The 19,268-nt window shown below is 40.2% G+C and overlaps 1 protein-coding gene across 1 annotated transcript in view; it reads left to right on the top strand.

The window, feature by feature from the left end:
- Positions 1-19,268, top strand: part of pkib (protein kinase (cAMP-dependent, catalytic) inhibitor beta) — a 27,718-nt gene extending 8,450 nt beyond the window's left edge. Inside the window, exons 2-4 of the mRNA XM_039820301.1 lie at positions 1,276-1,373; positions 15,835-15,988; positions 17,302-19,268. Coding sequence (XP_039676235.1) covers positions 1,293-1,373; positions 15,835-15,988; positions 17,302-17,384 — 318 coding nt within the window. The 5' untranslated portion in view covers positions 1,276-1,292 and the 3' untranslated portion in view covers positions 17,385-19,268. The remainder of the gene's footprint in view (positions 1-1,275; positions 1,374-15,834; positions 15,989-17,301) is intronic.

The raw sequence follows: 19,268 nt of genomic DNA, 5'->3' as shown, positions 1-19,268 counted from the left end.
TAGTTAATTATGACTGGAGTAAAGAAGGATATCAGGTGACAGTAAAAGAGCGCCAAAATCCGCGCAAGAAAGAGGTCGGGTGGTGTATGGTCTAGCCTGGTTGACACCAGACCCTTCTCATTTGTAACTGAGAGTGGGTCTGGGGAAGGTTCATTCACAGCCCATTTCCAAAGGGGCGTCATCAACGGATGCCGCTCAAACGCCTCTGGGCGCAATTGGTTAGTCCTTCAACCAATCAGAAACAACGATCGGGGGGACGTAGCAGCGACAGTGGCATCAACGGGTCGCTGCACTGGTGGCCGTCATGTTGAATGTAAACAAGAAGCTGCTCACAGTCGCTGTGCCGTCGTCATCATGTAAAGCCCGCCTCAACGGTTGTGATTGGTGCCTCGATTTGGAAAAATTGTAAATGGGCTTGAATGGGCTCTTGGTCAGACGTACTTGCAGAGCAAATCTCAAAATTTGCCGGAAGTTCGGCAGGGTTTTCCCATGCTCGTATGGGTCCCAAAACACAGGAATTTCACCGGGGTGACCGGTATTCGTGTCCTGGTTTGTTGAAATAGGGCTTATCACGGTCTACCCTGGCTATAGATAGGTGGGCCAATGCATTTTTTTGTTAGGTTGTTTTTTTTGTCTTTTGTTGGCTCACTTTTACTCACAACATGCTAACCGGCAACATAGGATTCCATTCACTATGCTAAGCTAACTAGCGGCGGCGCTGCCGGTGTTGCACCGGACTAAAACCATGCATGCACAAAAAATGCGTTGGCCCACCTATCTACAGCTAGGGGAGACCGTGGTAAGCCCTATTTCAACAAATGGTGGCGTATCCCTTTAATTTAACCAAAACCACAAACGTTTTTCTAATCTTAACCAAGTCATTTTTGTAAACTTAACCCTCACAGTCACGTACCGGTTACATAAGAGTAGTTTTGGTGCCGAAACTTGACAGTCACGGTTGCATACTGGTCATCGTTTAACAGCGTTACATAGAACAGTCATATTAAACTTAACTGGTCACGTAATGGTAGTTTTGAGACTTTAACTGAACCGTTCTAACAGTGACGGTCACGTACCAGCTACCGTTTCACATTGTTAAAGAGAACATCACATTTTATAAGATATCATGCAAACTTAATTTAATAACGTTAATGAGAACGTGTTTGTTTTGGACTGTTGGTCAGACAAAATTAGCACTTTTGAAGATGTAACCTTGGACTCTGGGGAAAAAAAAAATAAAAAATATGTTTTTAGGGTTTTATGCATTTTTATTAGATAGTATATACAGGAAAATGGGGAGAGAGAGAGGAAATAACACGCAGCAAAGGGACGCTGCCAAGGACTCAACCTACATGAGGAGCACGCTCTACCGGGTGAGTTACTGGACACCCATATTGACTGATTTATCGTTAGAGTAATTAGTGATGAAAATAATGGTTGCCCGAAGAACTGTTATCTAAAATGTCAATACTTGGCATTGAATGTCCGATCAGATGTTTTAATTAATTATTTGACTGTACTGTTTATGATCTAAATTAATTAAAATGTTTCCAGTTTTACACATTTTATTTGGCAAACCTCTCATACGGCTGCTTGTGTTTTGACAACTTTGGCTTTCTAAATGGGGGAAAAAAAGGGTTTTGGAGAAAAAGCACTGGCTCGGGTTAAGTAATGTGGAATCTAAAAAAGGTATCAATTTCATATCAGTATCTAAACTTATAAGTGTAGTATTGCACCAGTGGGTTTCCCCCAGAAATCAAAGGATTCCAAAACTCTCCTGCTTCCAGTACTTAGACACCTAGCCTAATAATAATAATATTAGGGATATTACTGGCTCTTCATGCATTCTTGTGTGAACTTTGGTGAAACAGTGCAGTGTAGGTTGCAAGATTAAAGTTGCAGTCTAAATGATTGATCGTTGGCATTACTCTGGTATTAAAAGAGTGCTCCAGTGATTTAGTATTGCACTTCCACAACATTGGGGAACTCGCAAGAGATTAAAAAGTAATGGTCAAACTTGATACAGCAAAGGCAGAGATATCCTGACTTTTAGTTCCTGGTATGGGTTAAGCTCCAATAATGCTGAGAAGAAAGAATCCTACGCTTTCCATAATGCAGCTCAACAGTGTCATTGTAAGACCCTGCCTGCTCGGTAAGCAGCCATGCTGACATCATCTGGGTTATTTTCTCAGATTTACAGCTCATGCAGAGCCCGGAGTAGTTCTCCTATTGACAAGTAAACTGGCATTGATGCGTAAAATGTGGAGGTTCCCTTGTAAACGGTTAACCTGTAAAGTACAGATTTAACCAAACAGGTAACGATTGGAGTCAGAGGCCACCAATCTGTGCTCATTTTCTCTCAGTCTGATTAGAGACACAACAATGGCAACACTGGTGTCATGTGTGCAGCCACCACCAGGCGAAAAACATTTCACCATGTCATTTTTTTCATGTTTGACCTTGCACATTGGAGGGCCATATGCTCAGGATTTGTCGATAATCACTTGAATCAGAACATGAAGTGTAAAAGTCGCAGATCCCCCAAAACAGTCTGTTCCTGTTCGACATGTTCTGTTTTCAGATCATCCCCGAGGCCTCTGCCAGCGCTCCCTGCCAGCCATTCTTTACAGCTCTCTGTCAAGTGTGCTAATTGCTGTAAATAGCTGGGTGCTCTGCTGTTGTGATTGACCCTTATGAAACCTGCTCAATCTGTCTCATATTTTGCAACGTGGAGGGCACTTTGCCTGCCTCGTTTCGTATAATGGCTTGTTGTTATTGCACATTAAACACAGTTAATTACAGAGAGGGCGGATTGCTTTTAGGTGCTATTTGAAGGACTGCGACGGGAGGTCCTCTTTGGACCTGTGTACCAGTAAACAATATAGCTGAGTGATATCAGTGAGTGCTTGTATCTTCCTTTTAGGCCCTGTTTACACTTGGTTTAAAAATGCGTTTCAGTGATCCGAACACAAATCCGACAGCCAAAGACGCACTGCCGTTCACACCTGTGTCCATAACGCGTCTCCAGCTGACCACTTGCGTTCAGGTTAAGTTACTGCCTTAGTCACTAACGCTTGAAGGTCAAGGAGCTCCTGCGCACAATAATTACGTCCACACTTTCGCCAGTCACGTTAGCGGTTTGTGTCGGTACAGCTGGAGATATCGCTGTCAGCAGATTCCAACGCATCTCCTTCCACAGGGCAAAACGAATCGTACAACTTGTCGTAAAATGGGCAAGTTATAGAGCGATGGCATGCTGTCACCGCCCTGCAATGAGGGCCTATTTACCGGTTAGGTCCTTGTCGTGGATGAATCAGGACGCATTAGTTACAATAGGGTCTATAGTGTTGTGGCTGGTTTCAAAAACTGCTGAAAAATGTAATTGAACGTCAAAACCAGACTGAAGGTGAGAGCTAATAGATGTGATATTGATATCCATTGTATTTTTTTTTTTATTGTAGTTTAGAGTAAAAAACATATGCAAGGTATAATGTAGAGTGAGCCGGTCATTATTGCAAATTTAAACTCACTGACTTAACATTACTCTGAAGGTGTTCAATTCACAATAATGACCAGCTCGATCGAACTTTACCCCTGATGAGGACAGCTCTACGGCGGAGCAGGTTACCCCGGTGAGTGAGCTAACCATGGAGCTAACTAATGCTCTGTTTGCACTGTTGCCATTAGCGCTGTTAGCAATCCCCTTTGAGATCCGCTGATCAGCAGTATGAGCTCCGTATGAGCACATATATGGTTTTAAAATGATTGAATTTGTATTTATTTATTTACTTTGAGCATGTACAATTCAACATAAAAAAAGACAACAGCAGTTGTTGAAGACATATTGAACAAGATAGACAAAAAGGTTGAAAAGAGAAACGGAGATAAACATTCATTTCATTAGCGAGTTTCCACGATTTACACGCGCGAAAAGGAGTAGGAAGAAGTATCAACTTATTTAATCCTACCCCTTAACTGATTTATAAATGGGCCCGGGAGAGTCTATGATCAGAAATGCGTCCATTGCAACGGTCTGTTATACAGAAATGGCAGACTGCAGGATGCCTGATTCGCTGTGTAATAAAAGACAAGAACTGACTCTTAAACTTTCCATTCTAGCACGACTCATATGCAGTTTACAATGACAACGGCCACAGGCATACCACTTGGAACTCATAGTATTTTTTTCAAGCAAGAACTCCTAAATGTCACACAGAAGTGAACAAAAGCCATCTCCTCATTTCTTGACCCGCAATCTTGTCGACTGAAATAACTGCTGCTAGCAGAGTTTATTAGCTGCAGCTAGCTAGCTAGGTAGCTTAAGGCTAACTCCAAGAGTTGGCTGTTGTGTCCAGTTTTACGGTTGATAAGCTAGGTTTGGGCCATTGCTGATCATGGATCATGGTCAATTGAATGATTCCCCTAGAATGTAATTCATATTCGTACAGAAGGTTCTCTGAAAGATACTTTATACTACTACAGGACACTAACAGTAATACCGCTGGTAATATTGATTAAAAAAAACACCCATCCATTAGATTTAGAAGAAATTGGTGACATTAACTGGTTGTTTTCTAATAAAACACAAAAGGTTTCATTACGAGACATTTCACCCACCAAGATAATCATCTGGATTATACTGTACATGCACAGACCTGTAGCACAAGACCTTGAAGAGTTCTCTCTCAAAAGATCCCCCCCTCCCAAAGCAAATTATCTACAAAGTAAAAGCCTGCGCTGATGCGTTTTTGTCTGTTAGCCCTGGCTTCTGAAACACGAAAGCAGACAGCCGTAGTGAGAAAAAGGGCTGCGTGGATCAGCGGAAAAGACGGGAGGATCTGCCCTGGATGTTTCCAAGATCTGAAGGGAGGCTGTGATCACGCTGTCTCATTAGATCAGTTTTTTTTTTTTTTTTTTTTTTTTTTTTCTCTCTCTCTCTCTCTCTCTCTCTCTCTCTCTCAGGGAAAAAACAACAACTGCTTTTGTGATAACCAACTGCCGGTATCAGAGTCGCACTTCACCTTCCAGCTTTTGTGCATATGTATGACCTTCTGTGCACCTGTTAATGGGCATGTGATGAGAGAAGCCTATTGCTTTTCTTCATCACACTTTTTTTCTCCGTTGCTGTATTTTGCATATAGCTTGATAGTTTTGCACTCAAGATATTTTTTGCAACATAAATGGTGCATTTTTCATCAATCTTTTTTGTCTTTGCTTAATGGTGATTCATACATTTAGTTATTGTGTTTGCGGTACTATTATTTTCATTGCATACACCGGCAGCAACAATCACAGTTTCCCCAAACTTAATGTCAACATGAACTTTGATCTTATCATAACAACAGACATCTCCATGAGCAAAGGGGAAGAAGAAAAAAATGCAGTGTGAAGATAGTCTGCTTCTTCCTTGGCTCCCCTCCTCCACTGTATAGCAATGGTGCCGTTTCCATGGCAGCTAGAGCATTAAGCTTTAGCATAACAGTAAAAAGTGGGGAGAAGGACGGGGAATAATCACTGGGTATGAGGGACTAAAAATAGCGAGGGACCTAATCCCAGGCATTATTTATTCATCTAGAACGTCTCATGTCTGCGCCGGCTGTGTAAACATCATTTCGTCTGCACTTCCTTGTCGAGCAGGCATGCCGTTTTCTGACCTAAACCCCCACAGTCTTACTAACTGACTAATGCCATGACTATAGGGACAGGCTAATGACTAAGGGGTTGGATTTTCTGTGCTGAGGGAGACTGGATCTGGATTATTGCAAGCAATCTATTCCTATTCCTACTTCCTTATGATTAGATGGAGCATTAGAAACAGAATGCATACTGTAATGGAGAGTGAAACGAGCACTATTGCTTTGTCACTGTAAAACATCCACAAGTGACAATTTGTAATTAAATTCTCAATGAAAATGCAATCATATTTAATGTAATCATTGCCAGCTCCTGGGTTATATGCACTGATTTGTCATGTACAGACTGTACATAGTGAATAGTAGTGTGTGTAGAATAGAGGTCAGCCTCCGGCAGCCGGCAGGACCAGGCTGCTGATATCTATCATTGGCTCTTGTTTGGAGAGAAAAAGCTTTGACGGGGCTTTTTAAAAGGCCAGTGTCCGTGCTGAACTTTCTGTACTGAAAGCTGCCAATAGCTTATATTTTGTGCTAGTATTTTATATGTATGAACAGTTTATGACTATTTTAAAATGGGGCTGTACTAAAAAAAAAAAAAAAAAAGTGGTCCGATTGCCTCCACGCGGTTCTCACACACCGCCCCACAACTCTTCAGATTCCGACGCTTTGTCACGGCCCTCGCACTCCCATACTGCTCACGTGCACATGCGGCCGGACCGGCTATCACAACAAAGAACGCTCACAGAGGACGTGCGACTTCCTTTTCTGCTCAGGACGCCATTACTCCACTATATCTTTACGTAGAAAATAGTTGTTTACTGCTATAATAATGTTCTGAATTTCGAGTACAGCCCGTTTTGTTTTGCCTCAAACAAAACAAAAAATGGCCTCTAAAAGACTCAAATCTTATAACAGTAAAACGTACAGGTTCGTAATTTCTGAATCCTTTTCTAATATTTTGCAAGACGTTTCCTAGAATTCTATATTTTTTCGAGCAAATTACAGGGAGACCCATGTTCATGTTGCACACTTCTAATTAATTCTTAGTGTAGCCTGGAGAGCCTTTCAGTCAGTGCATAGTAATGGTAGACCGATAAACTCCCCAGGCTGATGTAGAGGTTGATATTAGCTTATTGCAGATATTGGTAACCAGGGCTCCAGACTAACTTTTTTCACTAGGAGCACAGTGGCCCCCAACTGAAAATTTTAGGGGCACAACCAGAAAATTTAGGGGCACACACCGTAAATCAACATGCTGACCAAATATTCACATTTCTACTAATTTCCACTGTATTACTAATAAATACTTTGATAATAGATACAGAAATTACAATGTGCTGTTTCAAATTCAGTGTCACTTTTGAAGATACAACATGTAAGGTAAACTGACAGCCCCATCGCTGTCATGACTGTAAAAAAAAAATATAATTTTTTTTATTATTGTATTTGTATATTATTTTTGTGTGTTTTATTTTCATCATGACCGTTCTTAATTGCTCTTTAATGTTTCATGTAACTTTGAATTGCCTTGTTGCTGAAAGGTGCTGTAGAAATAAAGTTGCCTTGCCTTACAACCTCAGCCTGTCAGTCAGTCACCAGGGCATAGAAACCACTGTTGTGCCTGCTCGTCTCCGAGGAAGTGTAACGTCAACAGCACCGCGACGGCTTTCGGCTCGCCATTAATATCATATCGCAGCAATTTTTATTACTGTCTGTGTGAAGTAATAAAAAACTGTTACCACACTTGAAACCACTTTATCAGCATTTCTGTGACTCACTGTGACTTCAACAAAACTGCGGAGCCGACGTAGTTTGCGTCGTCTGCAGCTCTGCGTGCGTGCGAGTGTGTGTGTTTGTGTCAGAGCTCTGCTCTCTGTCAATTTTCAGAGAGGACAGATAAGCTTGCGCGCTCTCAGGTACCGAAATTTCAACGTTTAACATGTAAAAAAATGGGGCAAATTTACTGGTCGCACATGTGCGACTGGATGTAAAATTCAGTCAGAAATACAGTCACACGTTACACCGCCTAACGTAAGCTGTCAGCATTTTAACTATCGGGTTTAATCCAGCTACTAGCTAACGGTAACGTAGCGTCCCGTGCAGCGATGCTTCTGAAGAAAATAAAATAAAAAGAGTCAGGCACCGAAATGAGGCACCGAAATGTTCGTTCTTATTCGGTCTCGTTACTACCGTTTACGTCGGAACCGGTGTTGGCCCTATTTGGTACCCAAGCCTACTCATCAGTAATTTGTAATTTATTTATTTGATTGAGAGGGGGGGGGGGAGGGGGGGGGGGGGTCCATAATAACCAGTTATTAATTACATTATCTTAATGCAGTGTAACTACTTCAGTATGTAAATAATGCACCTAAAATACAAACGTTCTTCAACATGTACTCTAACAATGCAGCCCTATTTCTGATACCGTGGGGAGCAGAAATGTTGCCGTGGAGGGCCACAACGGTCAAATCAACATAGAGGAAACACTGAAACTATTTACAGCATACAATACAGATACATAAAGTCATTAAAATCTACAGACATTATTGCACCCCTATCCCACCCCATAAACGCACAGTAATTTAGCACATCAGTAAACAACACAATGTGATTGGGTGAGGTCTTTATTTGTGTCGTGAAAGCTCAGAAATGTGTGTTCTTCGTGAAAACACTCGTGATAAAAACAGTTTGTGTAATCAATTATAATACTAAAATATGCGAGGGAAGGTAGTATTCACAGACTTATTTCACAGACTGTTTTCCCGTAGCTCGCGTTATTATGATATATGATTATGGGCCTATATACACACCTTACACACAGAGGCAGAGGTGTAAAACCTTCACAGGATTTATGGTTTATGTTTCACTCATGTCACGATCTAATACATTTCCCAGCACAAATGAGTGCCTGAGATTGTGCACAACACTTCCATTTTCAAGTCATTGCAGTATTCAGCTTTTATAAAAATGTAATGTTTGAGACATGAGAATCGGACATAGGAGTTTTCCTGACCCATTTAGAGAGTGGTGTTCTCAGCTCTTTGTCCTGGTTTATTGCCAAACAACACCGTTTCCAAGTGTCTGCAATCACTCGAGGAGATGAGACTGCAGAACACGGACTGTAATGGACATGACATATACAAACACCTTTGTTCGTGCATTTTTTGCACAGCAGGTGGATCCTTAAAAGCTTCTTTTATGCAACTGAACCAGCCACGTGTTTAAAATGACCATTTAGTGAATTATAGTCTTGATATTGTACCGGATTGCTGATTATATATTTTCAAGGCTGAAACCAGCGAGCTAACCAGTATTTTTTTTTTTTTAAACAGTATTGTATATATGTAATAGTACATATATGTACTATTTTGTTGAAATCAGCTTTACAATTTCGCAAAACCAACTGCTGCACCTAACATCCAAATGTCGAAGCTGCTCTAATCAATATTTTTTATAATTAACTTAATAATAGATTATGTGCATTTGTGAAAGAGGTCGCTCAGTTACAAACCCACGGAGAATTATTAGTCGACTGCCGTTTCCCTCAGCTTCACAGAGCGTTGGAGCTTCTTTCAGCACACCTGTAGTTTGGTTAACTTGGTGCAATTTGGGGTGAAGTTGCAACATTGTTGCATTTTTCATTTGGTTCAGTGTGCGTTCACACTGCACTTTATTAAGCGCACCAAACATTGTGAATAAATGTCACGCGTTTGAACGAGCCCGGTCTATCGTACGGAATATTTGAGTAAACTGGCCGACGCGTCTGGTCTCAGAAATAATGGAGCAACACTAAATTAATAACGTCTTTGGTTTTCTGGTTTTATTTAGTGTTTCTTATATTTTAGAACAGGGATCTTCAACATCTTCACCCTTAGGGGGTCCTCAGAGTCAATGCAAGGGGTCTCCAAATTATTGTTAATTTTTGAAAGTTTTTAAAAAGATAAAATTAAAAAAAAGTCTCAACATGAATCCAACATATTATTAGCAAATACAAATCCCCACTGCTTACTAGCCCTGCACGATTCGGGGAAAAATATGAATCACGATTTTTTTAGCTTAGAATTGATATCACGATTCTCTGCCACGATTTGTTTATCATGAAGTGCAATGTTTATTGCACACATGAACATAGATTTTTATTGGCAGCTATAGCACATTGCGCATCACCACAAGCCTGTAAACACAGAGGCTTCACTGAATAAAGAAAATAAAGTAGGCAACATACTGGCCTTTTAAGTACAGTAGGCTACCAAAAATAGTGACATATAACACAATGAACTAAATATGGCCCTGATACAGGCTCTATCTGAACTCCTTGAACATGTCTTAACACAATTAAAACATGTCCATGTCAAATGCTTTCAATAAGGGCATAATATTTTTTTTTACTGTACGTAGCAACATTATGCTACGACAGAAACAATGCTCTGAAATTATTTTGAAATTTTTGGACCAAACGAGCCAAGAACAAATGCCGCCACTAATTGAATCTAATTCTACAAATAGTACATATATTAATAATATTAGCATAGCCCAATCTTTATCTGCAACTGTGCAGAAATACCAGGTTTAAACAGAACACATCAAACAATTGACATTTTACACATTGTATTTACTTTGCTCTTTTAGAAACCAGCGAGAACTACTGGGGAATTGAAGCGCATTTTTTCTGCTCTAATGAAAAAGTTAAAAACGTTAAAAGTAAAAAATTGAAACGTTGCGTTATAAGATCTTCTTGTGGCATTATAGTTGTATACTGAATTGAAGTGTGGATCCTGACTGTTCCAGAAAAGTCTCCAGTCATTCCATTCTGTCGATACCAAGGGACTATTTACTTGCCATGGTTCTTGAATAGAGATTGGTTTTTGACATTTTCTATACACAATGGAAGAGATGATGACGTATGTGGGCATTGGTTGCACGGATGCACAAAGTCCAAGTTATTGAGACCTCAGCATCTCTTGCTGTTTATTGCTCTGTCCGTGGTGCTGAAAGCCTCCATTCACTGTCTGAGAAAATGCCTGCTGAGATCAGCCTTCTTCCGCATGGTCCTTGGTCTTGTATTTCCATTTAGAAAAGCAGACGCTCTCTAAAAAAAGCTAGCAAGGCTTCCTCTGAATAGAGCCGCTCTCAGCGGCAGCGAAAGCACTCGGGAGACTGTGCTCAAAATGACCCTTCAACGTCAAATGTGATGGGCTCTTCAAGTTCAGAGATACACTAGACCTGCTCTATTAAAGAAGACACCCCCATTTGCACATCCAACTGAAAAGATATGATTATTTGCACACAGTGGCCCTGCAATATAGAGAATTGCAAGTACATACTGTTTAATTTGTTGCTAAATTATAGATGTCACTGTGTTTAGGAATAGCCCAGGTAGCAATTTGCATCATTAATGAGCTCTTATCTAATGGAAGAGCTGTCACAGGTTCGCCGTTTAAAAAAAGATAGCCCTTTTGTCCTTTTATTTTTTTCTTCCTCTAAACATCTTTGCACCCGCTCTGTAAACAACCCTTGACCTCTGACATTTCTTCACTCAATGGGCTTTTATAGCTCTACCTTGTTGCTAACATACCTGCGGCGTGTTCCTGTGTCTGACTGAGCCCGCGCAGACATCATAGTATCTAGGTCAATTTTCTTGACAAGATAATCCTATCTAAACTGTTGTTGGATTATAAATAAACCTGTTCAGAGGATGGGGGACTGCCCGTTCAACACGTAATCCGACGGTTTAATGTAACAGATGTTCTAATTAGGACTGGACTAATGGTGGAGGTTGTTATTGACACTGATAGTTAAGCTACTGAAAGCCAATGTGCAATAGCTTATTTAAGCTACATTTAAATTATCATTAGATGCTAAAAACAAAGCTAACGGTATTTTGTTTTTTTAGATGGGAGAAACAGCTTTTTAAGGCGGACTGAGGCATCACTCCCGGTTTCACAGATTAAAAAAACCCTGAGGCTGCTGAGCAAAATCCTCCCACATCGACGACTGCCGATTGTGGCCAGTATCGTGTATTAAATAGAAGGTCAACATGGACATGACACTACAAGCAAGTCAATATTTCAGCCAAAGTCTAGGTTTAATTATTCAGATCATCACATACGGTACATCCTATCATTTCAGTGTTAATCATTTGTTTAGATAAGACTGAAGCAGGAAGGAGAGAGACGAGCTGTGCCAGGTGTCCTTCCTGCTGCTTGGCCCTGATTAGACTCCTATTGGCGGACTTTCAGTTAACTGTGGCCTCTGATTTAGGACAAAGAGCAGCTTTGACATGTGGGGCCAGAGAAGGAAAACTGGAACAATGTTCTGGCTTCCCGGGACGCCTACAGTAAGATCCAAACTGAAAGACCAAGTTTAGTACTGCAGCTACAGAGACCTGGAATAAGATTGGTACCATGTTCCCGGTAATCTATGGTCATTTGGGGAGTTAAGTAACATGGTGATAAAACATTTACTCGTGGGGGATTAGGGCTGTCATTTATTAAAATAAAAATTCAAAACCAACATTCAAAAGTGGAAAAAAAATGAAATAATCACCTGCTTGAATTCAAAATACAGACTGTGCTGTATCCCCACTGTTGCTAGGCTAATTTTGTCTTTGGTAACTGCTAACTAAAAAGGGAGTAAACTTGCGACGTAATGTTGAGAAGCATTCTGAATTCAACACCAGCTGGAAAAAAATGTAAATTAAAGCAACACTAGAGAACTTTTTGTACCTTAAAATAATGTTTCCAAAATCGTTTCAGTGGTTCATCAACTCGTAACAGGGTGAACGGCACTTCTGCATTCGCTTTGCGGCTCTCTATCGGCTATAACCGCACTATGCAAGTTTGCCAGATCGGGTAGCGGATCTGTAGTTCGAATGAGACATAAGAAACTACAACAGACAATGGCAATGGACAATTCCGCTTCCAACCTGTAGGGGGACCGAAGTGGAAAAGGGCTTTGGTGTTGCTTTAAGGTAATGTTGAATAAATAAAGTTTGTCAGTGAAGTGAGGCAGCAGAGGTACTGCTATTGAACGGAACAATGGCAATTCTACAGCGTCGTTTGGGATTACTATTATTATATTACTATAATTAATTTGTATAATAAATATAATATAATAACACTATAATAATTAATTATTATTATTATAATTATAATAATTAATAACACACGGTCACACACGGTCACACACGGTCAAAAGTTTGGGGTCACAATTTCCATTCCACTCCATTATAGACAGAATACCAGCTGAGATCAGTTGCATTGTTTTTTTAACCAGGGCAGCAGTTTTCAGATTACATTATGTACTTACATAATTGCAAAAGGGTTCTCCAATGTTTTCCCAGTTAGCCTTTCAAAATGATATCAGATTAGTAAACAGAATGTGCCTTTGGAACATTGGATGAATGGTTGCGGATAATGGGCAATGTAGATATTGCATTAAAGATCAGCCACTTCTTTCTACAGCAGTCGAGAACCCTTTTGTAATTATGTAAGCACATAATGTAATCTGAAAACTGCTGCCCTGGTTAAAAAACAATGCAACTGATCTCAGCTGGTATTCTGTCTGGAATGGAGGGGAATGGAAATGTCTAAGTGACTCCAAACTTTTGACCGGTAGTATATGTATGTATGTATGTATGTGTATATGTGTGTGTGTGTATATATATATATATATATATATATATATATATATATATATATATATATATATATATATATATATATATATATATAGTTTCTGATCAAAAGATTGTAAGGGGGGTGGGAGGTAGAAGTTCCATCATGATGATATGAGACAATATCATGTCCTGAGCTCTTCCAGACATTAAAATGAAAAATAATAGATATAGATAGAAATAGACCTGTACAAAAAAAATAAATAAAAGTGCCAAATTTGTCATGTGGAAGTGCAAATGTTTTTTATCAGTTAACTTGAAGAGCCTCTGATAAGCTTTTAATCATTGGGGGCCATGGGAATTTCAGGATGCGTTGGGAGGACTCGTGACCTCAGTATTTAAATCCTGGCTATGGTCCCAATTGGTCTATTGTAAGGCTGTTTGACAGAGCACAGCATTAAATTTGCAAAACCATTGGACATCAATAAGTCACTACTGCATTTATTATTAAAATCTTACTGTATGTTTGCCCTGTACAGTAAAGCTAAGGATGCTGTTGGGGACAGGTGGACATAAGCTGTTTTCTGCTGTGGTTATAGATGTTAAAACACTAACATTTCTGCTGTTAAATAAAGCCTGTCAACCATTTACGGTAATCATAAAGGCTGTCATTCATGTAGGGTAATCATAGGTCGCACAGTTAATTTGATGATTATAATGTTGATGTTCAAAAATGCTACGTGCGTCAACCAAAGGCTACAATTTCGGTTTGTTTACATTGCCTTGCCCATTCCGCCCTCTATGTGCAGAGTCACAGGCTTTGTTATCAACATGTGATTATGTGATGCAAGTGTTGGAGGAAATCTGTTCATACTCGTGGAAATATTTGACAAATATAGCCCCAATGTTTCATATGTTGGCTTATATGAGTGGTAGCACTTGAGGCGGCTAATTTTTTTTTTTTTTTTTTTTTTTTTTTTTTTTTTTTTTTTTTTTTTTTGTGTGTGTGGTTTATAGCTTAATTAATTCATTTTCCTTTGTTGAAAGAGAGGGATGGGAAATGGGGTTTTGCTCTACAACAAAAAAGGGAGACTGGGAAGAAAGGAGATAGATAGAGAGAATGGATTTGAATCTTTGTTTACCTGCCAGTGGTGTTTTTGATGTTTCACCGTGTAGCTTTTTTTTTTTTTTTTTTTTTTTTTTTTTTTTTTTTTTTTTTTTTTTTTTTTTTTTTTTTTTTTTTTTTTTTTTTTTTTTTTTTTTTTTTTTTTTTTTTTTTTGGAAAAGGTTATTTTTCTAGAGCTGACTCCCCAGCTGCTGGTTGCCATGAGACCAGACAGACACATCCTCCGCTTCAATGATAAATCTTTTCTCTTGACGCTCAAATCACTGAACAAATTAGGTACCCTACATTTAGTTTTTTTTCTGAGATATGTCAAGATACATGGCCACTGCTTTTGCTCTGCATTACTAAAAATTTAACGCCATTAACATGCCATTCCATGGGTAAACACAGGCTTGGGGGAAAGTAATAGGCCGACTACATCATTTAAAATGCACTAGGACATAGTTACTGTGCTCTACAGGGGTTTTCCACATGCATGCTAACAAGACCAAAGCACACAGACTAACTTGATGGTTAGAGAAATAAGACCCTGAACCTCATGTAATAGGTCAATCGGTTATAAATCAGGCTAAAATGCACACCTTAATTGTGAATCATTGCAACAATGCTGCTCCCTTTGCTATTAGCTATCCAACTGTCGAATAGACTAGTAAGCTAGCTCTAGCTACAGTAATTACTGGCAAACCAAGCAAACAATCCAGTAATATTGTAACTAGTCAGCTACTGTTTAGCCAATATCATGATTACTATGAGTATTCACAGTGAAAACTGTGAATAATATTAAATTAACTTGATGTTACCGTCACATGTTAGTTACTTTACTACACATGAGGTTTTCACATGCATGCTAACGGGGTCAGAAGCACTAAAACTGTGTAGCTGGCCATGAGTTAAAGACTCTAAACCGCATGTCATTTGTGCCAATGTGTGATTTCAAATGCACCTCCTTAATATTCCACATTACTCCAATTTCTTCTGCTATTAGCCATGTCCAGCAATCTACGGCAGTTAGCAAGAGCTAGCTAACGAATAAACAAAGCAAACAAAGCAATCAAAGCAGTAATGCTGCAACTGGACAGCCAATATCCCGGATAACTTTGGGAATTTACAGTGGAAAAAAGGTGAAAGTATGTTGAATTACCTTAATGTTTCCTTCGCATGTGACTTTACTACACATTTAGTTACTTTACTTTCCCATGCTTGCTAAAAGAGCGAAAGAACAAGAATGTTGCGGTTGTTACATTGTTTCTTATAAGCTATGTAGCTGTCCGCCTAGCTAACTAACAAACCAAGCAAAAAAGCAGTACTGTAGCTGGACAGCTAATAATTCAGTTAATTTCCACTGAAATATAGTAAATAAATGTTTCCATCGCATATTGTCTTTCTTTCCTGTTGAAGAGCACTGTTTTCAAGGCCAGGCAAAAATGTAACATCGTACTCTATCGCTCTCGTTGTCATAGAGGGGTCCTGAGATGACGGAAGTGGAGCCAGTGTTGGACTTTGCCTCCTCGGGGCGCTCGGGGAGGAGAAATGCCCTGCCTGACATCCTGGGCTCGCCGGCAGGCGTAAACCCTGGCGACCTGCCTCTTAAGCTGGCTGAGCTGTCCCTCAAAGGTAACTAACTTATAAAAAAAGTACATCCAACCAGGCAATCCGATTGGTCTAGACATTTAGAACATGCTCAAATCCGCGCGATAGCAACATTCCAGAATTGAATCAAAAACTGTTTTTTTAATTCATGGAAATGAATCACAAACCACAGTAACACACAAACGCTCTCCAACATATGTATATATAAAGTGATTCATCGGATTATTCGGATTAATTGAACGCTCTGGAGTTATAAGAGATGTTTGGATCACATCAGCTGTGCACACATGGCGCTATGTTAAAAATAGCCTACATGTGAAGTTTGCAGACATAGTAGCTAATGATCTATCCATGGCCAAATAGTTCTATTCAACGTACATAATGAAACTGCTAGCTACCTATGTAGTTGAGTTTGGTCCCCCGCGTGACTGAAGACTTTTGACAGTCCGCTCCGGTAAAAAGCATTCGGGCCTCCTTTGGGCGACGATTGCCACTTGGGAATGGGCTAAAACTGGCCATTTCCAATCATCCTAAATCATTCATCATGACTCTGGCATTAGTGTGGCTACCAGGCGTGCCTAATTTTGGGCTGAGTATTTTTGACTGCACGTGGTAGCAAGGAAATTAGCATGCTGCCAAATCACATATAATGACACAATTTGTCTTGCATCTTCCAAACAACGAATGGCTTTTCCAAGTCTTTCTACCCTTACAAGCCTATATCTGTGCACTCTCACAAACATTTGAACGTATGTGTGTATTAAAGTTGCTAGTTACTAGGGCTGGGCAATATATCGGTATTATATCTATCGTGATACGAGACTAGATATCGTCTTAGATTTTGGATATAGTAATATCGTGATATGACACAAGTGGTGCCTTTTCCTGGTTTTAAAGGCTGCATTACAGTAAAGTGATGTACTTTTCTGAACTTACCAGACTGTTGTAGCTGTTCTATTATTTGCTTTTTCCCCACTTAGACATCATGTCCACATTACTGATGATTATTTATCTAAAATCTAAGCGTGAAGATATTTTGTCAAAGCACCAATTGTCAACCCTAGAATATCGCCACAATATCGATAGAGGTATTTGGTCAAGACACCATGCCTTTTCTTCCTATAGCCTTAAATGTGTCCCAGTTTTGAGGCGACTGGTGCTATGCTATTTCTGGTGATTTTAGAAACTGGTGCCATAACGATGACAACGTAAGCACCTACTGATGTACTAATCATAAAGTCATTGGTATTGATCAACAACAGCTTTTTGACAGTCTAGTCCTTTTTTTTTTTATGACTGCAACATATTTCTTATTGTCTTTTTGGGTTTGTGCGCAGATGGCCCGGGAGGGGCCCAGTCACCCACGGCGGAGGGGCCTCCAGCGCCGCCGGAGAGCTCCGAGGGGAAAGAGGGATCGTAGGGATTCGTTTATTTACCTCCCCGGAGACCTGCCAAGATACCCTGAGAGACGGGGCGAGGAGCGAGTTAGAGCGCGACCGGTGGGAGAAAGAGCGATTATCTGTGGAGAGCCAGTCTGTTTGTGAAGCAGCTGAGCCACGGAGGGAGGGGGACCGAGCGACTCCCCAAAGACTGGAGCCAGGCACTCGGCACTATCTGAAAAGAGTTAGACGTCTATTAGTTATGAACCAGTGAGAGAGTGTGAGTGTGTGTGTGTATGTATGTATGTATGTATGTATGTATAGGTGAGTTATACACTCACCGCGGACACTACACTGAGAATCAGAAGGACCATGACAGATTGTATACTGTACACTACTATTTTTATATGATTTATTTAAAACTAAACATAAACAGGAACTCATAAGTCAAACTGTAATATGTACCATTTGCTTTTCCTTTACAGTGATGTGTGTTACTTTACATTGAGGGATAGTAGGAGGGATATTAAGGGACTAAAAGCCTGTAGCGGTTCCAAGCTTTTACATCCAGCTGGACGCAAAGTGGCACGTGACGTAAGGAAACGGGGAAATCTTTTGTGTCGTCTTCTGCTTTTACACTAACTGTGTATAATCTACTGTATGTTTTCAAATCTGAGGCTGTTGTACACTATATCTTTATTGTAAATGTACAGTTTTTATCTCCTGTTGCAGACTGTTTTGATCCTAAACTTTTTTTTTAGGTGTCCATACAGACACGTTAGGTGATAACGTAGAAGAACCGTCCATATCTTGAGACATTCCTTTAGTGTCCCACTGCCAGCAATGTACACACCGCTTTATTATAATACTGAGAAATATCAGAGGTTTCCCTTCTGGTTATTGCTCAAGGCTGCTTTTAAAAGTCTCTTCACTTTCCAGAACCTCTGAAAATGTGCCTAGTGGCAGTTCACAACCCAAAACGTGTGTTGTGTTCTCTCTCTGTGAAGTACTGTTATTGACTATTTTGGGCTACTGATATTTCCTCGGTTTTAATAGGAGGTATCATAACACATCTTTACGGCTTGAACTGTAAATGAAAGATGAAAACAAACTTTTGTAACATTCTGCAGACCTGCATCTGCGGATCCTACACTGTCAGGAAATGGCGTTCAGTTTTGCGTAAAAAAAATAAAATAAAAATAAAACTTCGGCAGGGCATCTCGGGCTCCTCGCACGCCACTTCATATAGCGACAGCGGTATATGGCCGCTGACTGGGCACGGGGAGCGAGCGTCGAGCAACACCGCCGCCACAATGTGTTTTTCCGAGTGCCCGTAAATGGCAGCGCGCTCGCCTTCTGCCTCTCCGCACGGAGAAAAGTCTGTTCACACTCATCAACACATACGCAGAGCTGTGAATAGGATGCGAGACGGGACAGCGAGAAAACGGCGACGCTCCACATTTTGTCAGCTATCCGCTCTACTCCACTGCTACTGTAAATATACTGTGTTGTAGTATAACCCATGTGTGTCATACATGCTGCCTGTATGCTGACAGACTTTATTCACATACTGTGTACCCACAAAGAAATGGTGTTCTGTAATTGTCTCTAGTTTTTGCCAGTGGCTGTGTCTTTAAGTGGATGTGTTTCACAAATCTAACAAAGGAAAGCCTGGTGTGCAGCTGCCCCGCCTCAGCCGTACTTTGATTAACACTGATGAGAAGTGTTAATGGTCTACACCCGAGCTGTATGATCACCCCCCTTTTTTTTTTCTTTTGGAGTGATGATTTTAAAAAAAAAGGTGTATTTTGTAGTGTCCTGATCTCTAAGTGGTGCATACATTTTACTTGGCTGGATTGAATCCCATGTGTTGATTCTATCTGGTGGTGAAACCTGCCATATTAAACCCACGAGCTTTACATATA

Source organism: Perca fluviatilis, chromosome 13, assembly GCF_010015445.1.
Source record: "Perca fluviatilis chromosome 13, GENO_Pfluv_1.0, whole genome shotgun sequence".
Lineage (NCBI taxonomy): Eukaryota > Metazoa > Chordata > Actinopteri > Perciformes > Percidae > Perca > Perca fluviatilis.
This window is presented reverse-complemented; position numbering and strand designations above follow the sequence as displayed.